This window comes from Spinacia oleracea, chromosome 6 (genome assembly GCF_020520425.1).
Source record: "Spinacia oleracea cultivar Varoflay chromosome 6, BTI_SOV_V1, whole genome shotgun sequence".
Lineage (NCBI taxonomy): Eukaryota > Viridiplantae > Streptophyta > Magnoliopsida > Caryophyllales > Amaranthaceae > Spinacia > Spinacia oleracea.
Window position 1 is genome coordinate 2,101,451 of NC_079492.1, and position 24,004 is coordinate 2,125,454.

Sequence of the window (24,004 nt, forward strand, 5' to 3'; positions counted from 1 at the left end):
TAAATTCAATGTTGTAATGAACGTAAAGATGGTCGTGGTCCGACATGAAAAATGTCTGGCCCGATACGGGCACGAAAAAAGCACGGCCCTATACGAGCACGAAGTCGTGGGTCGGGCATGTGCCGCATTTTTTTGAAACAAGCACAACAAGCGCGACACGACTCGACCCGACACGACAAAATTAAACACGCTAAATTAAATAAAATTACGCCTGTGCCCTATTTTGAACTTTTCAGCTCGGCTCGTCAAGATGTAGAGTGGGCATGGTGTGCGCCCGACCCGTTTAGACACACGACCCCATTGGTTTGTCCCGAAGCCCGACCCGGCCTGACACACAACCATCTTTAAATGTACATACCCTGTGGCCGTGGAAGATACAACTATGCGACGTGTGCGTAGTTGCTTGGACTATTAATTGGGTAACAATACTTGTAAGAAATAGTCGTATTATTATGCATGGACATGGATGTTGTCATCACTTGTCCGCATGCATGAGCATGATAGCCTACAGGAATTCAAATATTCACTGTCTTTATATAATCAGTCCATTATTATTCCCTCTTTTTTCTCCCGATTCATGAAAGCAAAATTGAACTTCATTTCACAACATATATAACTAAGCCTAAATTTCTGTGAGCTAGGAATATTTATATTTATATTTGTACATATACATTAATTAATTAATTAATTAAAATACAAAAAATAATAAAAACACATAATAAAATTAACTGACCATTTTGTGCGCAAGCAATTTAACCTATAGTATAAAAACAAGCTAGATAGGCATGAAAACAACCTCTCTTTCTTCCTCATCTCATTATAGATAGCTTGTTTAATTTGTGCGTAAAATGATGGAGTTGAAAGGAAGAGGTCTTAGGCCATACGTAAGATCAAACGCGCCACGGCTTCGTTGGACAGGTGACCTTCATCACTGCTTTGTTCGTGCTGTTGAAAGACTTGGTGGTGAAGAGAGTAAGCCCTAGTTAATTAATTACTAGCTCAACTTAATTAAAAAAAATTCTTTTAAATTCGCGCTATATAGTAATTAATTTTCACTAATATAAACTTGGTTTTTGTGTTATATATGATCTATATCTCTCAATTATAAAATCAAGCTACTCAACCTATATAGACCTAAGAGTGTTAATTACAAGTATAATTTTTTATCAAAACCAAAAGCATCTTTTATAAATATATGTTAGAAAATTCTATCAACTATACATACATCAAAGTGTTACGCTTTAATAAAATGTACTTTTAAAACCGATAATTATTTAGAAACAAATTAAACAGACTATATATGTAAATAATAATCTCTGATACAGAAAACATGTATAATATTCTCCACATTTGTTTAGGATATATTTTGTGGAAGCGGATAATCATGACCTAACTCTGATATATACCACCATATGTTGAATTTTAGGGGCTACTCCGAAGATGATTCTACAAATAATGGGGGTGAAAGGCATAACTCTGTCTCATGTGAAGAGCCATCTTCAGGTACCTGATCTTCTTAACAACGTCGCGCTTACTCAATCCCAACTCCCAAGATAATTGATTCTAAGTACAAGGAAATATCGTCGTCTCTATTTAATCCTAACTTTTTTTCATGTCAACTTGTGTAAAACAGATGTATAGGAGCATGAAGCAAGAACAAGTTCTAAGAGGTAAATATATATCCTCCTCTTTTTTTTTTGTTAATTTTATAAGGTAGTTAATTTCTCACAAATTAATTTTCCTTACCTAATTGATAAGTATCAAATGCGTACTTTGGTCTAGAAATGATTCTAACTTCAAGTGCAACTTTCATCAAACTAAGCACAAAATTTCCTTACCTAATTAAAATGTTTAGAGAAGTAACAAAAGTAGTACAATCCAACTATAATAGAGTTGAATAGAACATAACTTAGTTAAAACCAACTATAATTAGACAAGTTAAAATTATGTTATATTTATGACTTACGAGAAATTTTATATATATACTCATTTCATTAATTAAGAGTAAAATATATTGATCGACTACATTGATATATCACACCAAAAGTCCACAATTTATAAAAAAATTTGTAACTTTTGCGAAAATTCTCATATTTTTTACAAATGAATTAAAAAGGTCAAAAGTTTAATTTTTCATATAATAAATTCATAATGTAGGCTTATTCGTTATTTGTAAATTCCCACTCCCCACTTGTAATTTGTACAGACACTACAAGAATTTGTATCTTTAATGACAACCTAATTATGACGGGTCAAAAATCCCGTCGCAAAAGCCTTTTGTGATGGGGCTAACAACCAAACAAAGACGGGAACAACCGTCGCAAATGTCTTTTTACGACGGGTTAACGACGGTATGTTTCATTAATGACGACCCCCTTTTATGACAAGTTCACGACAGGAAATCCTGTCATTAATCAACGATTATTGGCCTTTAACGACGGGATTTCTCGTCGTTAATGGTACAATTTTTTGTAGTGAGAGTATACTGTATTACTCATTTGCATAAAAAATTAATAAAATAAAATCATGTAGTAGGTTAATTTATTAAGTAAGAAATTGTCAAATTTTAGGGAATATAATTTACCATAATTTAATACTTCTATATTTTAAAACTTTATTGTTACAACTACGTAAAGGTCATACTCATACATACGACAAAGTATCTTACACGATGAGGAATGTTTTTTTGTTCAAAATATTCCTTGTAGTTATAATTAGCATCCCATATTTCTGGCGTGACTTTTTCTTGAAATTAATTGGATCCAACATCATGTAGTATAACTTTACTTAAAACTTTAAGTTGCACAAAAATATATGCTTAAAAACAGCTAAATTCGTGTGACTTTGCTTATAATTTCACGTGTACTGATCATGGAATTGAATGGAAAATTACAAACTAAAGAATTCACTAATAATATTCTCTTCGTTTTTTTAATTTCTTCCTGTTTGGAATTTACAATTATTTAGAATTTGAGATATTCTACTAGTTTATTCCCTATATATAAGAGAAAAACGTAGTTGGTCATGTCATGTAGGTCTTGTTTGATTCATTTCAATGAGTGCATTAAGAATATCAAAGTTTTATAATGTTACTAGTATGAAACTAAAGATATTTAATGTTCAAACATGTGAAACGTACATAGTCAAAACAGAAAGATCACTAAGAAACGGAGGGAGAATCAAATTACTACTAAAATATTCTCTCCGTATGGATATCTATTAACCATTCAAAATATACCAAATAAATTGTTTTCATCTTCTATATATTATCGTAGTATAATCAATTGATCGGTTTTAGCTGGGAAGGAACATTGTTGGACTTGTATGTGGTCGGTCAATATATAGACTCTCGTAAATTTTGATCAAATTTGAAAACATTTAATTAATTTATAAAAACTTATATATGACGGTCTTTGTCTAAGACCAGCTTCTTGTCAAATAATTGTACTTTTTAATCAAATAGTTACCAGGTTATGATCAAATACTTATGACAGTTAATTATGATCAATCAAATGGTTATATTTTCCAATCAATTAGTTGCACTTTGTACGTCGTCGAATATTAATATCTTTTAATTATGACATCAACAGTCTTATGCATATGGCAGTCTCAAAGCAACAGTCTTATGCATATGGCAGTCTCAAAACAGACCTATCATAATTGTTCTGTGAAGGAGTATAAATGTATATATAAATTGTTCTATGGCGAGCGATTAATTTGTCACTACAAGAAATTGTACCATTAACGACGGGACATCCCGTCGCGAAAGGCCAATAATCGTTGATTAACGACGGTATTTCCTGTCGCGAACCCGTCATAAAAGGCGGCCGTCGTTAATGGAAAATCCCGTCGTTAACCCGTCGTAAAAAAACATTTGCGACAGTTGTTACCGTCTTTGTTTGGTTATTATCCCCGTCACAAAAAGCTTTTGCGACGGGATTTTTGACCCGTCGTTATTAGGTTGTCATTAAAGATACAAATTCTTGTAGTGTGTACTACATAGGTGTTAGTTTGTTTGATAGAAGTAAGTTAGCTGAATGTATGCATTGTGTGTTTTTTGTTTGGCAGATATAATTAATGGCACGAAGATGAGTACAAATGTGCAGGAAACTAAGATAGTACATAACAATTCATATGTCCATGATAATTATATTCCAATTACTTGTAATTCCATGGTAGCATCTCCTCAAGATGTAACTACCAATTTCAAGCAAGATGGCATGGTGCAACAATCACATCATCCCTATATCGTCTTCCACAATCTCCTCAGACGAAGTCGCCCTAATCTCGTAAGTTTTTGCAAACGAATTACTACCTCGTTTCTGAAAGTTCTTTACGCTTTGGAATATTTGTCCAAAGTATAAAAATTTTGAACATAAATTCTCACTGTTATATACGTAGTACATCAAAACGTTACATGTAAGATCTTGTTAGATTAGTTTCGGTATGTATTTTCAGAATATCAACTTTTTATAATATTTCACATACGAAATTGGATATATTAGTAGTTAAATATTGCATTAGAGTCCATGAAAATAGTAACTGTAAAGAACTTTTAGAAACCGGGAGAGTCAATTATTAGCTAGTTAGCTTAGTTGATAAAGTTATTAATTCATTAAAATGATTTAAATGTAATTAGGGTAATAATAAAGTTATTTGATTTGATTCGATTTGTTATGTATTTGTTAATTCAAATTGATTTTGTAGATGTCATATGACTTTTTATTAATGAATTACTTTTACTATAAAAAATGATATTATTTACTTGACTTATTGACCTCACTTGTTAGAAACTAGCTAGGTAGTAATTGACAAACTCTCTATTTTATTTTTGTTGCAGGCGGAGGGGTACGAGATGAATGAAGAGGTGTCGGGGTATAGTACATCAATAACAATAACATCATCATTATCTGATGATCAACACTTAAATGCTTCACTTAATTTAGAGTTAAGCTCATCATGTAGTAGAATTATGGCAGCTGGTATTCAAGAAGATGTCTCCCTAGACCTTTCTCTTTAATTTCTTAGCTAATTTCTAATTTTTTAAAGTCATGTTTTTTAACTAGGAAATATATATTAGAACATGATATGATGTAATGTAATATATATTAGTACCATAATTATTAAAATCGTGATTCAAATCATAGAATCTTACGATTCTGCGTTTTAAATATGGTCAACGATTCGATTTACGGTTCTACACTTTTTTCTTGACTAGCGAAAACCTCGTAAATTTAAATCATGATGAGAAAATTATAAATAGATAAATCTCGTTAATTATTGCTTATTAATGTATTAAACAACTACTATATATTTCAATTATATAGAAGCAAATTAAATAAAATTTGAGAATAAAATCTTGACTATATTTATACTTGTTTAGAATCTTACGATTCTACGATTCAATTTTATGATTCGATTCTAAGAGTCCCTTTCGATTCAAAGTAGAATCACGATTTTGATAACCTTGGAGAGTATTACGTACTTCCTCTGTTTCAAAAGTTTACAATTACTATTTGCACGAACTCCAATGCAATATTTAACTACTAATATATCCAATTTCGTATGTGAAAAAATTATAAAAATTTGATATTCTGAAAATACATACCGAGACCAATCTGACAAGATCTTACATGTAACGTTTTGATGTATATAACAGTGAGAATTTACGGTCAAAGTTTTTACACTTTGGACACATTTTTCAAAGCGTAAAGAACTTTTAGAAACGGAGGTAGTATATACTTCGTAGTACGAACTACAATATGCAATATATTCCTTTACTCAAAATGGAAGTGCATAATTGTAGTACTCACGATGTTTCTGTTTGTATACAGACCTAACACAATTTATTTCAATTCTCTCACCAACTAACTATAAACTCTTGTTGAAGGCACAAAACAATTATTCCGACCGTGAAGAATACTATGAAAAAGGAAATATAACTGTTAAAGTTGCACAAAAATGGTTACATGTTGTTTTCAAAGCATAATATATTTATACACTTACCATGTTTCGTAGGGCAAAGGTATGTAACACGGACATAAAATGATATAAGAAAATACTGTTGTGTTTTAATTAATTTATCAACTACAAATTTATTATATACCTTGACATGTATATATATTCCCTCATTTGGAGTAACATTCACATCAAATTCATTAAGTACAAACATATTAATATTGTAAGGGAAAAATCAGAAATATCAAATATGGCTAGCAAGTTTGTTGTTATGTTAGTGGTCATGGGTGCCCTTATTTGCACCACCGTCGTCGATGCTAGGAAGCTCGGCGGTGGACTTGATGAGGAGAAAACCTTCCTACCGTCTGGTGGGAGTGGTGCGGCTGGTGGAGTTGGGGTAATCGGGGGAGGTGGTCTTGGTTTAGGTGTAGGTCTTGGTAATGCTGGACTCGGCGTTGGTAGTTTGTTTGGAGGTGGTCTTGGTGGTGGTGCTGGTGGTCTTGGTGGTGGTGCAGGTGGTCTTGGTGGTCTTGGTGGTGGTGCTGGTGGTCTTGGTGGAAGTCCTGGCGGTCTTGGTGGTGGGTTTGGAAGTGGAGGCATTCCCTAGGCTAATTGATCTCATGCTATGTATACAACAGAGTTTATTGGCAAATGTTACATTTTATGTCTTTCTTTCTATTGTTGTTAGAGAGTTAGCTATGTGTTAACTATGTGTTAACTTCGTTTAGTGCCTACTAAGGCATATTAATCATGATTAGTTAATGTTGCGTCTTAATTGTAAGTTACTTTATTTGCATTACATAATAAACTCTGTTGCTACTAATATAAGCTCCATCTTCACTATTTTCTTCCATATGTTATGACCGATTTATGAATGTGTAGGTCGATATGTTATGAGTTTATGACCAGTAAATCAATGTCTAAATCATAACATTATTTGATATAGGCAAATTAATGGAAAATAATTCCTGATAATTGCTCGTGTACAGTCATGAGAGCCTCTTATCTAGGGAGAAGGCTTGGACAACAACAACGATCATCCATTTTGAACACAAACCATCTTTACCGGTAGTGATTAGTTTGTTACTGGTAGTGAGTAGCACCAATAAAGATTTTGTGAGTACGAATAAAGCATAAAGTCCATTTGCACAGTGATTAATAGTGTATTTAGTATAACCAATAATATACAAATGAAACTGCATAACTTGTGCCAATACAGATTGTTAGCCAATTCCCTATCTTGTAGCTAAGCTTGAAAGTCAAAGAACATTAGGTACAACTTGGTCAATAACCTAAAATGTGATCTTGGTAATCACATATTCACATTCACGTGACAAGAAAGTGTTATGTTTAGAATCTGGACTGCTGCCTAAAAGGTAGCATATGGGCCTTGCTTTAGTTCGAGTACCCACTCCCACTAATAGGCCAGCCAATTGCCATGGAAATTTTAAGGGATGGATTGAAATTAAGAGCAAGTACTAATACTTTCAAATAAAATAAATAGGTCGGATTTAATTTCACTTATCTACCTCTATCCAGATTTTGTTGTCATGTCATTCACGTTAATGTTATAACAACGTTGTACAAATATGGATTTTTCCGACCAACTTAAATCTTGATGAAGATAAGGTACACTGAAGTAGAAAGAATTGTACCAATTATTTATTGGTTCAGTGGTGATTTGGGCTGAACTTGGTAGGGAGAACTCGTGTTCGATCCCCCGCAACAACAATTGGGAGGGAACTGAAACTTATCTACTCAATACTCGCCCCGAATCTGGATTACCCCTTAGAGTATCAAACTCAAAAATAAACCCGATTTCAAATTAAGTTTATCATACCCTCTTTAATTAGAGTTTGCCTCCTACATTCATCAAGTTTTCTTAAGGTAGATTTAATTATTCACTTGTATCGAATGAAAAATATAATCTATACTAATATATTGAAAAGTGTACGTTCATAATAAAGAATATGTGTCACATGGAACTACTTAGCAAGAAATACGTGTATAACTTAACCATCTTAATCAATCATTATATTATATATATTTTATTGCACGTAAATATAAAATTTGAAATGTTCAAGTTTATATTTTATACTAACTTTTCATATAATACACACCATAATATAATATTTAAAGTAGTAACTTGAAGCATCATCCATGCTAAACACCAGTGAGTATTCACTAAAAGGAAGAAAAAAAAAGAAAAGAGTTTATCGCTTTTAGGTGTTTCCGGATAGAGAATTAGAGACTTTGACATTTGTGCAATGTTTAGAATGATCCATTGCTTATAACTTTGAAGGAATTTCTTGAAGATATGGTCACCCACTCCACCATTTCTTGTTTTTTTTTTATCAAAGATATAATCTGTGTATTAAAAATCATTTGGTTATGCTACGATTATTAGCTACAAAAAAAACTTTACGAAAATTCATAGTGGAAAATTATAGGCATTGCATTATACTACGTACATCTTTTCAACCAAGCATTTGCATATAGCGACAATAGACTAGTAGTGTATACATCATATGATCATATGTAACACAAACAAGTTTTGACTGTCCTGTCGACATCGATAGCAAAAACAAGTTTACTTAATCTTTGATCAAAGACATTGATTTGAGTCTTAAACTATGAGTCTTTTATTATACTCCTTCCGTCTCAAATTAGTTTCGACACTACACATAGTTTTAGCTCATAGTTTTTCACCATTTTGTAGTTTGTTCTATATTATTTTATCTAAACTTGTATAATACGTAGTATAAACTTATTTTCTCTACGGCAAAACTTATTCTCTGAACTTATTTTGACTGAAATAAGTTGAAACCAAAGCGGGGTTTAGGACTTCGAAAGAATTTGAACCAAGTGCTACCATCATCATCATATCAATACCTCATTGCCTTCAAAGAGGCTACCGCAACAAGTGGGGTCAAGAGGTCAAACGTACGAACGAAACCTTACCCTACAATTGCAGAGGCTAACAAACAAAAAGCGGAATCCCCGGAAGTGGAAGAAGATTAGAGAGTAAAACAAGAAACTAATTAAGATTGCTGCAATGTTGAATTAAGAGTAATTTATAGCACTATATCTAAATTTCTATAGTGATATAGTCTCTAGTCAATAGACTATGCAACTGCCGCACTCATAGGATTGACCAATGTTGTATAAAGAATATCAAAAGGAATGTCTTCTAGCAAATCAATTCAATGATTGAATAATTATTGATATTTGTTTAATGGAACTTGAAGGACTTGACATGTGTATATAAAGTACGGAACCCTCGAGCTAAAATATCATGTCTATCAAAGTGGGATACAAATCACTTACTAAAAGAATTTGATCATATCATCACTTATACATACTTACTACATAAAAGTCCCACTAAAACCACACTTAATTGTGATAGAGCCATGGTTGTGTCTGCCAAAGCTCGGTATTCGATTGCACTCGTTCTCATGATAACACTTGCTTCTTTAAGCATTACAATTCATGGTGACGAAGAGGAGGATGATGGGGTTTTTAGTCATTGCATGTATCGATGGAGGGGTTGTGGAAGCTTTTTCAGCAATGCATTTGGTGGTGGGGGGAGGCGTGGTGGTAGCTATGGAGGAGGTGGGAGAAGAGAAAAGCTTAGTAGTGTAGGTGAGGGTGTAGGACATGGTGAAGGATATGGAGCGAGAGGGGGTATTGGCAATGGAGAAGCTGGAGGTGATGGAGGGGGTAGTGGTGGTGGTTCAATAGAAGGTTTAGGCCATGCGGAAGGGCATGGAGAAGGAGTCGGGGCTGGAATTGGAGTTGCAAGTGGTGGAGGTGGAGGAGGAGAAGGTGGTGGCTCAACAGAAGGATTAGCAGGTCATGCCGAAGGGCATGGGAGTGGTGGTGGGGTTGGAGTTGGAAGTGCAGCTGGAGGTGGTGTTGCAGGAGGGGGTGGAGGGGGCGCAGGTGGTAGTGCAACAGAAGGGTCAGGTACACATGCCGAAGGGCATGGACATGGCATTGGTGCCGGTACAGGAGAGTCAAGTGGTGGTGTTGCGGGAGGAGGTGGTAGTGGCGGAGGAGGAGGTTCAACAGAATCATTAGGTGGACATGCTGAAGGGCATGGACAAGGCATTGGTGCCGGTATAGGAGACTCAAGTGGTGGTGTTGCGGGAGGAGGTGGTAGTGGCGGAGGAGGAGGTTCAACGAAAGAATTAGGTGGACAAGCCGAAGGGCATGGAGAAGGTGCTGGTATTGGTGTCACAAGCGGTGGTGTTACGGGTGGAGGTGGTGCAGGAGGTGGAGGTGGTTCAACTGAAGGGATAAGTGGACATAATGAAGGGCATGGAGAAGGTTTTGGTGCTGGTGGAGTCACAAGTGGTGGTGGTGCAGGAGGAGGTGGTGGAGGAGAGGGAGGAGGTTCAACGGAAGGGTTAGGCGGACACGCTGAAGGGCATGGAGAAGGTTTTGGAGTCGGAATCACAAGTGACAGTACTACAGGAGGAGGTGGTGGAGGACGGGGAGGAGGTTCAACGGAAGGGTTGGGCGGACATGTTGAAGGGCATGGAGAAGGTTTTGGCGGCGGTGTTGGAGTTACAAGAGGAGGTACTGCTGGTGGAGTTGGAGGCGGAGGTGGAGGTGGAGGTTCAACGGAAGAGTTAGACGGACATGCTGGAGGGTATGGAGAAGGTTTTGGCGCCGGTGTTGGAGGGACAAGCGGAGGTAGTGCTGGAGGAGGGGGAGGTGGAGGAGGTAGTGGTGGTGGTTCAGTACAAGGCTTAGGTCATGGTGAAGGACATGGAGAAGGTGCCGGTGGTGGAGTTGGCTTTTCAAGTGAAGGTGGTGGTGGTGGTGGTGGTGGAGGTGGAGGAGGAAAAAGTGGAGGTGTTGGGGAAGGTTTTGGCCATGGAAGTGGATATGGGGTTGGAGGTGGTAGTAGGGGTGGTTTTGGCTCCGAAAGAGGGTTCGGTCATGGTATTGGCTTTGGTGCAGGTTTTGGAATAGGTGGTGGCAGTGGCGGTGGCGGTGGCAGTGGCAGAGGAGGAGGAGGTGGAGAAGGGGGTGAAAGTGGAGGTTATAGTCAAGGATATGGTCAAGGACAAGGTAGCGGGTTTGGGTTTGGTTCAGGATATAGCGGCGGAAGAGGTTATGGTGGCAACCAAGGAATAGGCATGGGATTTGGCATGGGTATGGGTTTTGGGTTTGGAATTGGTGTAGGTACTAATGAACATCGAGATACCAATACCAATGTTGAAGATCACAAGCCCTAAGTTTCTAAGAGAAAACCATAACATCTTTTTTTTTTTTCTTTTATCAGTTAGTAGAAAAGAAAGGGTAAAAATCAGAGAAATTTTATTGAAGAATAATGTTTCATTATGTATTCTGTAATAATTCTTTTCAAAGTTATTATTGTGTTCATAAAAAAGAATCTACATCGACATTTATTATGGTACTGTCTTTTCCTCAAGTGTATTTTGAGTTCAGATCATGCATTGACACTTCTGTACAAATGACAAATTCACGAAGTAAAGTAGTAAATTACTCCTGATTCATGAACTGTAAATCTTATCTGGTTATTAGATTATCTGTAAATAGCAAAATCACTAAGAAATGCTACGGAGTAAGATTTTCAAACCATTTTGATAAAAGTAACTCGAAATGAAAGGGTGATGAAGAATTATTCCAGCAATATAACATAGAAGTAGAAAAATGTGACATATAAGTATAATCATTTTGATGCACGTGTAAGATTTACCGCTCTGCATTTCTTGTCGCTGAGAACAAGAAACCGAGATCTTCTCCCTTCAAATAATGCAGAACTATGCCTGAGGCCACTGCGGACTAACCACCTGCATAAACAAGAACTAGAGTAAACTTCACTCTATTCAATCTCACTCCACGAACACTCAAACTGGAAGCAACATCAGAATATGCACAAATGACTACATCAAATTCTAGAGATTTAATAACAATACTAAGATATCGATTGTTTCTGAAGTTTCGACCATTAAAATGGTTCTTCATTGAATCAGGGACTCTCAATATAAAGTCCCGCACCAAAAAAAAAAACCCATGCAACTTTTACAAGTCGAGATACATTTAACAAAAGCTCGCGAATAAAATTGGCATGTAACAAAAGACAAACATGTACTGAGATGAGTGAATCGACATGGTGAAAATGAAGAATGTGAAAAAAAATTGGTAAGGAAAAGGGTTTAGGAAGACTCACCTCTAGGGTACTGAATACCAAACGCATTCTACTCGCAACAACAGAAGGTTCCTCAGCATGTCCTGCCACTGCCATCTGCTCTAATTGAAGTGTCTTCACAGGAAGCCTTTCAGTCATGAAAAAAAGCGGCCTCATTATAAATATTAAACACTACAAATAAAACTTCAATTACTCCGTAACAGAATAGTAAACAGTTAAAAATCAAATTTCTTTTCAAATGAGTGAATGAAACACATACTTCAGTAATAATACGAATGGAACTATTCTTTTGAGAATTTAAGCCAATATAGCAAAATGGATATTTTTTATTAAGCTCTTTGGACGGGATTGGAAGAGTGAGTAACTGGGACAGATGGCTGGGAGAATTAAAAAGGGGGGTCTAGAAATACAATCGTTCTGTTTATTTATTTATTTATTTATTTAATTCTTCCTCTATCTGAATCCTGTACATGGATGATCTAGATTCTAGAATCTGCAGAAAATCCTCCTTCCTTAGGATGATATTTGTAGTGATACAGCCAACTAGTTAAAACCTATCAATCACAGGGTTACATTACTTTTTATAGTTTAGCTCCGGCGAATGGTTTCAATTATGTAGGTTGGCCTCCTGAACATTCACTGTGAAAAAAATCTCAGCTGGAAAGAAGGTCTAGTTGTATAAAGGAAAAAGGCCATTCTGATGTATACCTCAAATCATCAATATTTTCCACTCTTTTACTATAGTGAATAAAAGTAAAGAAAAGGTAAACAACATTAATGCCATCATGAAGATTAATAGTTAACTGGATGAATTGACAGTGAAAAGAATGCCAAGTTAGGCAAGGGTTTCCTCACCCAACGATCTCCTGTGTGACCAGTGACGCCCGCGAGCGCAACTTCTTTGCAGGAAGCTACTATGGAGAAGGTTATTGAATGGAATTACTTGACTTTCAATGTTGGTGTTACTTATATATTGTATTCGCTGTTACTTTTCTTGTTTTACTGCAGTTTCTTCAATTTCATGTTAGAGATTCCTTGTATAGACTGGTGGTACTTGGTATTTTATACCGGTGTTACTTATACCTTGTATTCGTTGTTACTTTTCTTGTTTTATTTCAGTTTCATGTTAGATGTTTCTTGTATAGAATGGTGTTACTTGACTTTTATGTTGGTGTTACTTATACATTACTCCCTCCGTCCCTTAATACTCTACCTGTTTTGACCGAACACGTTTACCAATTCACAACTTTGACCACCAATTTTTTTAACTACATATTATAAAAACTTAAAAAAATATTAATATTTTGAAAATATATATTAAGATGAAGCCAACAATATATTATATACTAACATTTGTTTTCATAAACTAGAAATAAAATAGGGTCAAAGTGAATTATGTAAATAGTGCAAAAAGTCAAAATAGGTCGAGTATTAAAGGACGGAGGGAGTACATTGTATTCGGTGTTACTTTTCTTGTTTTATTGCAGTTTCATGTTAAATGTTCATTGTATAGATGGGTGTTACTTGACTTTCTATGTTGGTGTTACTTATACATTGTAATCGCCGTTATTTTTCTTGTTTTATTGCAGTTTATAGGGGTGCGCACCACAACTGCAGCTGACAATATGGTCCTAACGGGAGAAGGAGCCACGTGGCATGCTAACATACAGGCGCAAGAAGACAAACTAGGTAGACTATCTTTTGGGGGATTTGTGAATACTAGGAATAGGGTATGTCATTTGTATTCTGAGTAGTTTGTGCTACTTTTGGGAGAGATAGTGAGCTCTTGAATTCTCACTTAGCTATCCTCATCTATTTCCAGTAATAAATAAACCTTACCTTGAGTGAGCAAACACCATTGTTACTCTGTTTTTCTGTTATTGTGAATGTTTTTCTGTTATTGTGAATGGTGTGTTGGGTTAACAGATGAAGGGGTGAAGGAGTAACCGGAGTGTTCCACGTGGTATTAGATCGGTGCGATCCATGACGCGGAGCCAGCAACGCAACCTAGAGACCGTGGAGGAGGAAAGAGATCAGGAGTTGGAGGCAAGGATGGAACGATTGGAGACCACCTTAGAGAGCATCGTCTCCAACGCAATTAAGGAGGCGATGACCACCTTAGAGAGCATTGTCTCCAACGCAGGTCTCTTTCTGACCAACTCAAGGCTTCCGCAGAAGAGGAGGCGAAGAAGGCTCAAGAAAGAGCTGAGGAGCTTGAGGGCAAAGTCAATCGCTTTCGTGATGAGATTAGGATGTTGGTAGCGGATAACAGAGAGGTGGGGAAGAACCGGAATAACCGACACTGTGAGACAGAGGATGAGGAGGACAGGAGTTTCAGTGTAGGTGGTTGCCATGGAGGGAACGGGGGTAGAAACTGGCGGTTCCGAAAGCTTGACATGCCGATTTTTTAGGGCGACGACCCTGATGGATGATCTTAAGGGCGAAGAGGTATTTCAACTTTCATAAGAGGAGCGGATGGTTTCGGCCGTGGTGGCAGTGGAGGGCGATGCTCTCCATTTCTTTCAATGGGAGAATTGTCGTCGGCCGATAGAGGGGTGGTGAGACTTGAAGGAGAGAATGTTGTAAGGAGTTTAGGTCGTCGAAGGTCGGAATGCTACACCAACAACGGTTCTACAACCCTATAACCTCAAACAAGCCATGAATCTGGCACTTCGGCTTGAAGATCGAGACCGGGTCGAAAAGTAAACGGGTCTGGGAAGTTGGGCCAACACATTTGGATCCAACAAGTCCAATTTCGGGAGTTCCTTGTCAATAGTTGGGCCGAACAACCAGCAGCCCTAATCAGCGAATATCAGCGAATATCTGGGGTACGCTCAACCCAATCCTCGGTAGCATCTCCCCGCAACAACACTTTCAGATCGGGGGTGAGGTGGTTGTCGGAGAGTGAGCTTCAAGAGAAGAGAGCAAAGGGATTGTGCTTCCGATGTGACGGAAAGTGGGAGGCCAACCATGTGTGCAAACGCAAGTAATTGGTCGAAAGCAGCGCCGACGAGAGTGAAGAGGAAGAGCCGCCAGAAGAAAACTACAGCGATGAAAGGGTTGCGACACCTGAGGTGTCCTTGTACTAAGTCGTCGGACATACCCATCCCAAAACAAGACGATGAGGTTGGGGGAAGAATCAACCAGAGTGAGGTTACCGTAATGATCGACCCAGGCAACCCATAATTTTATATCATCGAAGGTGGTAGAGCGTTTGAGTCTTCAGCTGATGGGAACATAACAGTTTGGTGGGAACGGCGAAGTCGTTCAAGGGGCGGGAGTTTGTCGGGCAGTGGTATTGCATTTGGAGGGAGGAATTGAGGTGAACGAGGATTTTTTGCCATTGCAATTGGGGGGTTCAGATGTGATATTGGGGGTTCAGTGGTTAGAGAAACTTGGGGCAGTGATCACTAATCACTAACTGGAAAACACAAGTCATAAAGTTCCAAGGGGGGTAATCAGTGTGTGATCAAGGGGGACGCTACTTTGGCCCGATTGAGGATCTCACTAAAAGCTATGTTGAAAACCTTACAGATAACGGGGGAAGGGATAGTGGTGGAGTGTAACAAGTTGGAAGCGGAAGGAGAGGAGCTACAAGAAAACAACAATGAACATCCCTTTTTGGAGGAGGTGTTGCAGCATTACAAGCAGGTATTTGAGATGGCCATTGGGTTACCACCTTCCCGGGAACATGAACATGCTATAGTGTTACGAGAAGGGTGCAACCCGGTTAGTGTGTGACCGTATCGCTATCCCCATTTTCAGAAAAATGAAATCGAAAAATTGATACACGAGATGCTACAGGCAGGAGTAATTCGACCCTCAGTAAGTCCCTTTTCGAGCCCGGTTTTATTAGTGAAGAAGGAAGGATCGTGGCGATTTTGCGTTGATTATCGAGCCTTGAACAAAGAAACAGTGTCGGATAAGTATCCAATTTCTGTGATTGATGAGTTATTGGACGAGTTACACGGGTTAGTCATTTTCTCAAGTTGGATTTAAAGTCTGGTCACCAGATATTGGTGAAACTCGAAGATACTCACAAGACGGCTTTTCGAACTAACGAGGGACATTACGAGTTCCTATTAATGCCCTTCCGATTGATGAACGCACTTGCAACGTTCCAGTCCCTGTTGAACGATATTTTTCAGCCGTTTTTGTGTAAGTGTGTTTTGGTTTTTTTTTATGATATTTTGATTTATAGTGCAACAGAGGCAGAGCATAAGCAGCACATGGCAGTGGTTGTCAGCATTCTGGCCGAGCAGAAACTTTATGTCAACCGTAAGAAGTGAGTTGGGGAGGAGGGAGGTTACCTACCTGGAAGGGGTAGCCATGGATATGGATAAGGTGAGGGCAATGTTGGAGTGGGAAACACCAAAGAACCTTCGTGAGCTTCGTGGATTTCTGGGGTTAACGGGCTATTATCGTAAGTTTATATTGCGATACGCACAAGTTGCACAAGTGTTGACCGAGCAACTCAAAAAGGATAATTTTGGGGGGTCGGAGAAGGCTAGTGAGGCCTTTAATGCCTTGAAGGAGGCTATGGTGGCAGCCCATGTATTAGTGATGCCTTTTCAAAAACATTCATGCTTGAAACGGACGCATCAGGTTACGAGTTGGATGCGTTTCTGATGCAAGAGGGTCAGCCAATGGCGTGCGTATGCACATTACAGTAAACTTTTAGGCCCGAGAAATCAAAGCAAATCAATATATGAGAAAGAATTAATGGCGGTATGCTTATCAATACTCAAATGGAAACACTATTTAATGGGGAGACATTTCACAGTTCGAAGTGATCAACAAAGTCTAACACAACGGGAAATCGCAGCAGATTATCAGAAATGGATTAGCAAACTAATGGCATATGACTTTGAGGTCCAGTATAAGCCCGGGACTTCCAACCGTGTTGATGATGTATGGTCACTAATATCTGGCGGAGAGGTGGAGTTGGGCCTCATGTTGAGTTCGAGGGAAGTAGACTGGGAAGAGTTGCACAAAGAAATTGAATCGGATAAGGTACTGGCAAAGATCAACAAAGATCAGGCAGACTTGCTAGCAGGAGATGAGAGTGCTTTTACATTAGAAGAAGGCAAGTTAATGTACAAGGGGAGGCTAGTCATACCCAAGGGATTGTCCATGATCCTTACCTTGTTATTATTTCTAGGGGATTTCAACCCATTGGAATTGAATTGGTATTATTTCTAGGGGATTTCAACCCCTTGGAATTGAGACCATCCTTAAGAAAAACACTGCCTATCACACCCAAACGGACGACCAGAGTGAAGTAGTGAACAAGTGTTTAGAGACTTATTTGCGGTGCTTTGCAGAAGGGCAATGGGCACTGTGGTTATCTTGGGCTGAATTCTCTTATAATACCTCTATGCATACGTCCACCAAAATTTCCCAATTTCAGATGGTATATGGGAGAGAGCCACCACACCTGCTGAGAATTGGGAAGGGGAAAACTCTGGTTGACAGTTTGGAAGACATGCTACAGGAGAGGGATGAGATGTTGGCTGAGTTACAATTGAACTTAGTTAAGGGTCAGCACCGAATGAAGATGAATGCAGATCGTAAAAGGAGGGAGGAGTCATATGAAGGAGAGCTGGTATATCTCAAACTGCAGCCTTATCGACAAAAATCACTTGCTCATAGGCCATTTGAGAAGCTTGCAGCTCGCTTCTATGGGCCATACAAGGTGCTTCAGAAAGTGGGAAGTGTTGCCTACAAGTTGGAGTTACCAGAAGCTTGTAAGATTCACCCCGTATTCCATGTCTCGCAGCTTAAGAGAGCAGTTGGAGAGGATGTCACCACTACATCAATTCCTGCACAGATTTCAGCTGACCTAGAACTAGTAGCAGAACCCGAGGAGGTATTAGAAGTGCGCATCAGGGCAGTAGGAAGGAAAGTAATACAGGAAGTGTTGATTAAGTGGAAGCATCTCCCAGCTTTTGAGGCCACTTGGGAAAAGGCTACAGCCATTCAGGAAGGATTTCTCACCTTCCACCTTGAGGACAAGGTGGTACTTGAGGAGGAGGGTGATGTAACAAGCCCGCCAGGGGTGCGCACCACAACTGCAGTTGATAATACAGCAGATGGTCCTAACGGGCAGAAGGAGCCACGTGGCATGCTAACATACAGCAGCGCAAAAAGACAAACTAGGCAGACTATTTTTTTGGGGACTTGTGTATAAAGGGGAAGGAATATTGGGAATAGGGTATGTCATTTGTATTGTGAGAAGTTTGTGCTACTTTTGGGAGAGATAGTGAGCTCTCGAATTCTCACTTAGCTATCCTCATCTATTTCCAGTAATAAATAAACCTTACCTTGGGTGAGCAAACATCATTGTTACTCTGTTTTTCTATTATTGTGAATTTGTGCAGGTGTGTGTGTTGGGTGTGTTGGGTTAACGGGTGAAGGAGTAGCCGGCGTTCCATTTCATGTTAGAAGTTCCTTGTATAGACTGGTGTAACTTAACTTCCTATGCTGGTGTTACTTATACATTGTATTCACGGTTATTTTCTTGTTTTATTGCAGTTTATTCAATTTTATGTTTGAGGTTCCTTGTATAGAGGAGTGTTACTTGACTTTCTATGCTGGTGTTACTTATACATTGTATTCGTTGTTACTTTTCTTGTTTTATTGCAGGTTCTTCAATTTCATGTTAGAGATTCCTTGTATACATGGGTGTTACTTGATTTTCTATGTTAGTGTTACTTTTAGTTATTGAAGTTTCTTCAATTTCATGTGTTAGAGCTGAGGTTCCTTGTATATACTGGTGTTACTTGACTTTCTATGCTGGTGTTACTTATACATTGTATTCGTTGTTACTTTTCTTGTTTTATTGCAGTTTCATGATAGAGGTTTCTTATATACACTGGTGTTATTTTATTTTCTATGTTGGTGTTACTTTTAGATTTCGTTAACCAACGCGATGTGCTTTAAACGCGTTGGGCTTGTTTAAAAGTGTGAACACGTCCCACCATCAAGTTGATGGTGTGGCTGGTCACATATAAGACTTGAGGTTCCTCACCAGTCTAGTACAATAAAATCAGTGAAGACTAAGGACTGAAGAGGTGCAAATATATTTGGGGGTCCTTGCCTATATTGTTTGCAGCAACTCGACACAATTACTACTGTATCTTTGAAACATACAATAAAAGAAATGGCTTACCATGCCATTCCTCTCACATAATATGCATTTGCAATGATTGCACAAAAGCCTTTCCACTGATGTAATACATCTTCAGAGACTGGAGGTGAAGCAGACCATCTAACTACGGTTGGCTGTGGTGTACACAAGATGGTGATACATATAATGCTCAACCAAAGAATGCACTCATCAACCTGCATTTTAAAGGGGACACATGCATAAATACCGGGTTTTCATATTTTCACTGGGCGAGTTCAAGCTATGATTTATATAAGATAAATGAATTGCAATGCAGATCATAACCTGAAGATGTTTACATATGCACAAGCAGCACAATGCATTGAACAAAGAGCAGTAATCAGTAATAACCAAAAGCCAGGCAAAACATATAAAATGACCAATGCAAGTGAAACAAATAATAAAAATTCCACTAAACGTAGGTAGTTAAAGAAAGGGGTACACATAGAATGCCATAGTAGTCAGTTAATTTCATGATTCTAGATTTAAATTCAAGTTCATACAAGTTTAAGCTGAGAAATGCTAAAATAATAGGCACGTACACAAAGAGTAACAAAATCCCCTTTTGTCTGTCATTTGACCTGAACCAATCCTAAATTGAAAACTTCGGGTCACAACCAAGAATTTTCTTGAAGGAAACCGAAATTATTGGACTTGTAGCTGATCCAACCCCACTCTACCTAAGCCAAAACCAGCCTCACCCACTTTGTTAACAGGTCTAAATTTAGCACCACATCTACCACAGAAGCTTGGGGAAAATGGTATTAAAGAAAAATAAAAGAGTTATTCCAGTATAATTCATCATTATCATTATCATTACCCCATTGCCTCAAAGAGGCTCCCGCAAAAAGCAGGGTAGGGGGGGTCGGACGTACGCAACCTTACCCCTGCAATTGCTGAGGGGTTGTATAATTCATTAAAAACAAATTAGATACGAGGTTCACGGTGTAAAAGAACGCACAACTCACTTCCTCGTATAATATTTTGGACCTCAGGCTGGTGCGTCCGCCATAAATTTCCATTGATTCTATTTCAACTCCAGATTCTTTCATATTGGACAGCTCTTTCCTCAAACCTTCATCAGTGCAACCTAATGCATAAGCATTTACCCCAGCTTCAATGAACTCCTATGTCATCAGAGAAAAAAAATTAATTAAAAGAGAACAATGATCTCTCACAAGTCACAACATAAAATGTGATTGCTAAAATGTTTTCCCAACCTTAAGATTATCAGTGCCACCACGATCAATCACATTTCTGTATCGTCTGAATAAGCTGACAGCAATATTTGTTGATGAACGATAATCATCATCTGATGAAGCAGGATCTAAAGACCGGCACTGGAACATGTGTTGTCAACAATCAAAACCAGACAATTCAACGGAAAATAATTGAAAAGAAAAAGAAAAAAAATAAGACATACCAGCCACCTCTTGGTAACACTGTCCTGAGAGAGGGAACAGCCTTTCAATTGCCCATGGCCTTGTCTGGGAAGAAAGCAGTTGCGCAAGCCTTCGGTATTGGAAAAACTTGGTTGACTAGGACAGCCTAGAGGACTGAGTAACGGAGTGAAATTTGCAGCCTTTGAAAGACTAAACTCCTGAAATATATTGTTATCTAAATAACTCAAGCACTTCCTGATAGCTCCCCCAGCATGCACCGTCAACATGGTTGAACCATGATATATGTGTCTTCAGAATACAAATGGGAGCAAAGAAAGAATGAGAATACCATGGGAAAATTATAAAATCAATTCAAAAGAAGTTACAATAAAGATTAGTCCATAAAGTTTCTTTTTCCTTAAAGTTTGCACTTCAGGCAGGTGCTATTGTGATTGGCAGATCACTGTTATTATACTTCCCAGAGAAGCTTAAGTCACTAATATTTTATCTGATTCAGAACAAATAATACGAAGCATCCGAATTTCAGGTCTCTAACCTTCTGAGATTCAACTAATAGCGTAACGGAATACACATTCATAACATGAATAATCAAGATATGATTTGGTGGAAATAACGCAATAATAAGGCAACATTCTCTAGTCATCAACAACTTGAATATTCAGGGAATCATCCAACCCCCTTTATGATTCTTCTGAATGGAAAATTCTGGTAATTATACTTGTCCAAGAAATATTATCATTTATCAATTGCTCTTGGGGTTGTCTTTCCCAACTTTAGAAAATGCTTCCCTCCGAAGTCCGAAGACACCATTTATACTACAATTTTGTTCATAGTCAATCGCTGCAGCATGCAGATCTCAGAAACAAAGTTTCATCTTGCTGCTGGTTATTTAGCTCTTAGGGGTATGCTGTTAGACCTCAGCTAACCTTGCAGAAGGCTCTGGAAGGCTGGACGAATGTGTTTGGATAGCAAGATAGAAGGGAAAGGAAGAGGAGGGAAAGAGGAGGAAGGGGAGGGGGATGCGAACTCCATTTTTCCTCCCAATCTCTCCAATTTTGAAGGGATGGAGTTTATTTAATAGGGTTGGAAAATGGATCCCTCCGCTTACTTCCTCCAACCTTTTATCCAAACAAGGGAGCTTCTTTCCCTCCCTTTCTCCCCGTTTCCTCTTATCCAAAAAACGTTTGATGTTAGGGTGGTTTAGGAAAATTATCATGGAAAATCACTCTTTTTCCCACACCACACATATTATTAAGCACAAATTTGACCTTCAATTTCCTACTTCGAAGGATTAAGACATGAAGGCTTCCATTTATGCCTGCCATGACTCACACGGTAAAATTGCTGAATCCTACAATTTCTCTGACCACTTTGAAAGGACGGTGAGGAAGAGAGAATGACCCAACTTCCGCCTAAATCTAAAGGAAGTAATCAAAGACTTGGTGCTTGGATGCCTGGAAGGCTCGAACACCCACAAAACCATCACACTGGAGGGTCATCCATAGGGCTTAGTCCTTGGAGGGTACGGTTGATAAGCAGCATATGTGTCAATAAGCTACATCTCAAACCTCAGAACTCAACAGCAATCACAGGACAGGTTTTAATGGAACCAAGTGACAAAATATCATTTTTTTGCTTGCCATATAATGTGCATGATCAAGATTGGGTGCCTCCATAACTCGCTACTATTCTTTGATTTCTAGACCACTCAAACTCGCTCTCCCCCAAAATCAATCAAGGAATTCCACCATTGGAAATAGTTGCATTGTGATTCAGTAAGTCCTCTTAAATTGAGTTATTTTACAACAATTCTAAATATGAAGCAGATTCCTCATCATCTAATACCTATTCATGCTGTTTCCGGAACCGCCATTAAACTTTCGACCGAGATGAACATCATATTCAAAAGGTTCTTTTTCTGGTCATGCTTAAACTAATAAAAGAAATCAACTCAGACTAACATTCAGAACCCAAATGCAGGAAAGTTGCTCTATTTTACATCAAGCATTTTTAGATGTACTCTCTAGATTACAGGTAGCCACTTTCCAAGTGCAAAATCATTGCCTTCCAGATTACAATAACTATATTTAGTAAAACTAATCATTGGTTTAAGAAACCACACATAAATTCTTTCCTCCATACCATTTTAGGTGGCAGCCACAATGCAAATATCACCATATAATTGGTTCAGTCCACCCAAAACTAAATAAATTGCATCAACTTACAAAGACTACAACTTTATATATATGAGGTAGTTCATTTGTCAATTGATAAACTTAAGTCAAGCATAACATGAATTAAAGTTGTGCAACATGACATAAAATTAAAATTACCATAGCAATCTGAATGAAGAAAATGGCAGAAAGTTCACCTTTTGCAGGGAAACTATGATTGCCAGTAAAATTACCAAAGCAACCTGAATGAAGAAGAAAACCCTCGAAAATTAACAGAGGAACCCAGAAATTATCTTGGCAATTGTTAAAAACTAGGAGGAGAGAAGAAGAATCAGTTACGGTTATACAAACCACCAGCTTATTGTATGGTTCCAAAAGATTCATGGGGAATTTTGAAAATTGATTGAGCAGAAAATGAAAGGAGAGATCTTTTTTCATATTTTCTGGTGTTCGACAGAGTTAGGAAGTCATGCCTCATTCTTTTTCGAGTAAGAAGTCATGCTCAGTCCGATCAAATTATGCACCGGTTGTACTCTAATCCTAAAACAGCAATCAAATTGTTGGGTTTGGTTCGAAGTGGTTCTTAGTACAATGCATATTGTCGGGTTTGTTTCGGGTTTGGTTCGAAGTGGTTCTTAGTATAGTGCATACTGCTTTAGGTGGGTATGGGGTACGGGCTATGTATAAGTAACTTTGGGTTATTATGAATATTTGCTTAACGAGCCGAGCTGCTTGCGAACTATTCGATACTGGGCTCGACAAAGCTCGGCTTGAGCAGGCTCGACTCAAGCTCGGGTTTCTTTTCGAGAATTTAATGAGCCAAGCCTAAGCTATCAATGACTCGACTCGAAAGCTCGTGAACAAGCTCGAGTTCTTTTTAATATATGTATTTTTTATATTTTAACATATAAAACATGAAAAAATTGATAAACATGTTTCTTAATTAAACATTTGTTGTTCAACCTCGAGCGAGTCTATCAAGCTTCGAGCCGAACCGAGTTCGGTTTTAATGTTTCGAGCTCGAGCACAATTTTACAGGCTCGACAAGCTTCGAACTCGAGCCGAGCCTATGCTCACGAGTTTTATACTCGAGGCTCGGCTCGGTCTCGGTCTCAGC

At 38.2% G+C, this 24,004-nt stretch overlaps 3 protein-coding genes across 6 annotated transcripts; 2 read left to right on the forward strand and 1 right to left on the reverse strand.

Annotated features, from left to right (window-relative positions):
- The first annotated feature begins 763 nt into the window (after window positions 1–763).
- LOC130464049 (putative two-component response regulator ARR20) lies at window positions 764–5,128 on the forward strand. The gene is made up of 5 exons (XM_056833420.1): window positions 764–972; window positions 1,427–1,503; window positions 1,634–1,670; window positions 4,069–4,289; window positions 4,841–5,128. The coding sequence occupies exons 1-5, from the start codon at window positions 849–851 to the stop codon at window positions 5,018–5,020; spliced, it is 639 nt and encodes a 212-aa protein (XP_056689398.1). The 5' UTR covers window positions 764–848; the 3' UTR covers window positions 5,021–5,128.
- A 1,007-nt stretch (window positions 5,129–6,135) lies between these two features.
- Window positions 6,136–6,786, forward strand: LOC110777109 (uncharacterized). The gene has a single exon (XM_021981726.2). It carries the CDS (start codon window positions 6,209–6,211, stop codon window positions 6,563–6,565), a length of 357 nt encoding a protein of 118 aa, XP_021837418.2. The 5' UTR covers window positions 6,136–6,208; the 3' UTR covers window positions 6,566–6,786.
- A 1,193-nt stretch (window positions 6,787–7,979) lies between these two features.
- LOC110777108 (uncharacterized) lies at window positions 7,980–23,371 on the reverse strand. Of its 4 annotated transcripts, none has more exons than XR_008923131.1 (8): window positions 23,085–23,371; window positions 20,734–21,001; window positions 20,531–20,650; window positions 20,279–20,437; window positions 19,314–19,486; window positions 12,164–12,269; window positions 11,690–11,783; window positions 7,980–8,325 (listed from the first exon to the last, which is right to left on the reverse strand). XR_008923131.1 is itself a non-coding variant. In XM_056831173.1 (8 exons), the coding sequence occupies exons 3-8, from the start codon at window positions 20,977–20,979 to the stop codon at window positions 8,230–8,232; spliced, it is 900 nt and encodes a 299-aa protein (XP_056687151.1). In that variant the 5' UTR covers window positions 20,980–21,001; window positions 23,085–23,129; window positions 23,227–23,357; the 3' UTR covers window positions 7,980–8,229. The 4 variants fall into 4 exon arrangements, 3 of the variants coding, with proteins under 3 accessions (XP_056687151.1, XP_056687152.1, XP_056687153.1); XM_056831173.1 differs by lacking the exon at window positions 11,690–11,783 and having other exon boundaries at window positions 23,085–23,129; window positions 23,227–23,357; XM_056831174.1 differs by lacking the exon at window positions 11,690–11,783 and having other exon boundaries at window positions 23,085–23,129; window positions 23,239–23,257.
- Window positions 23,372–24,004: the final 633 nt, after the last annotated feature.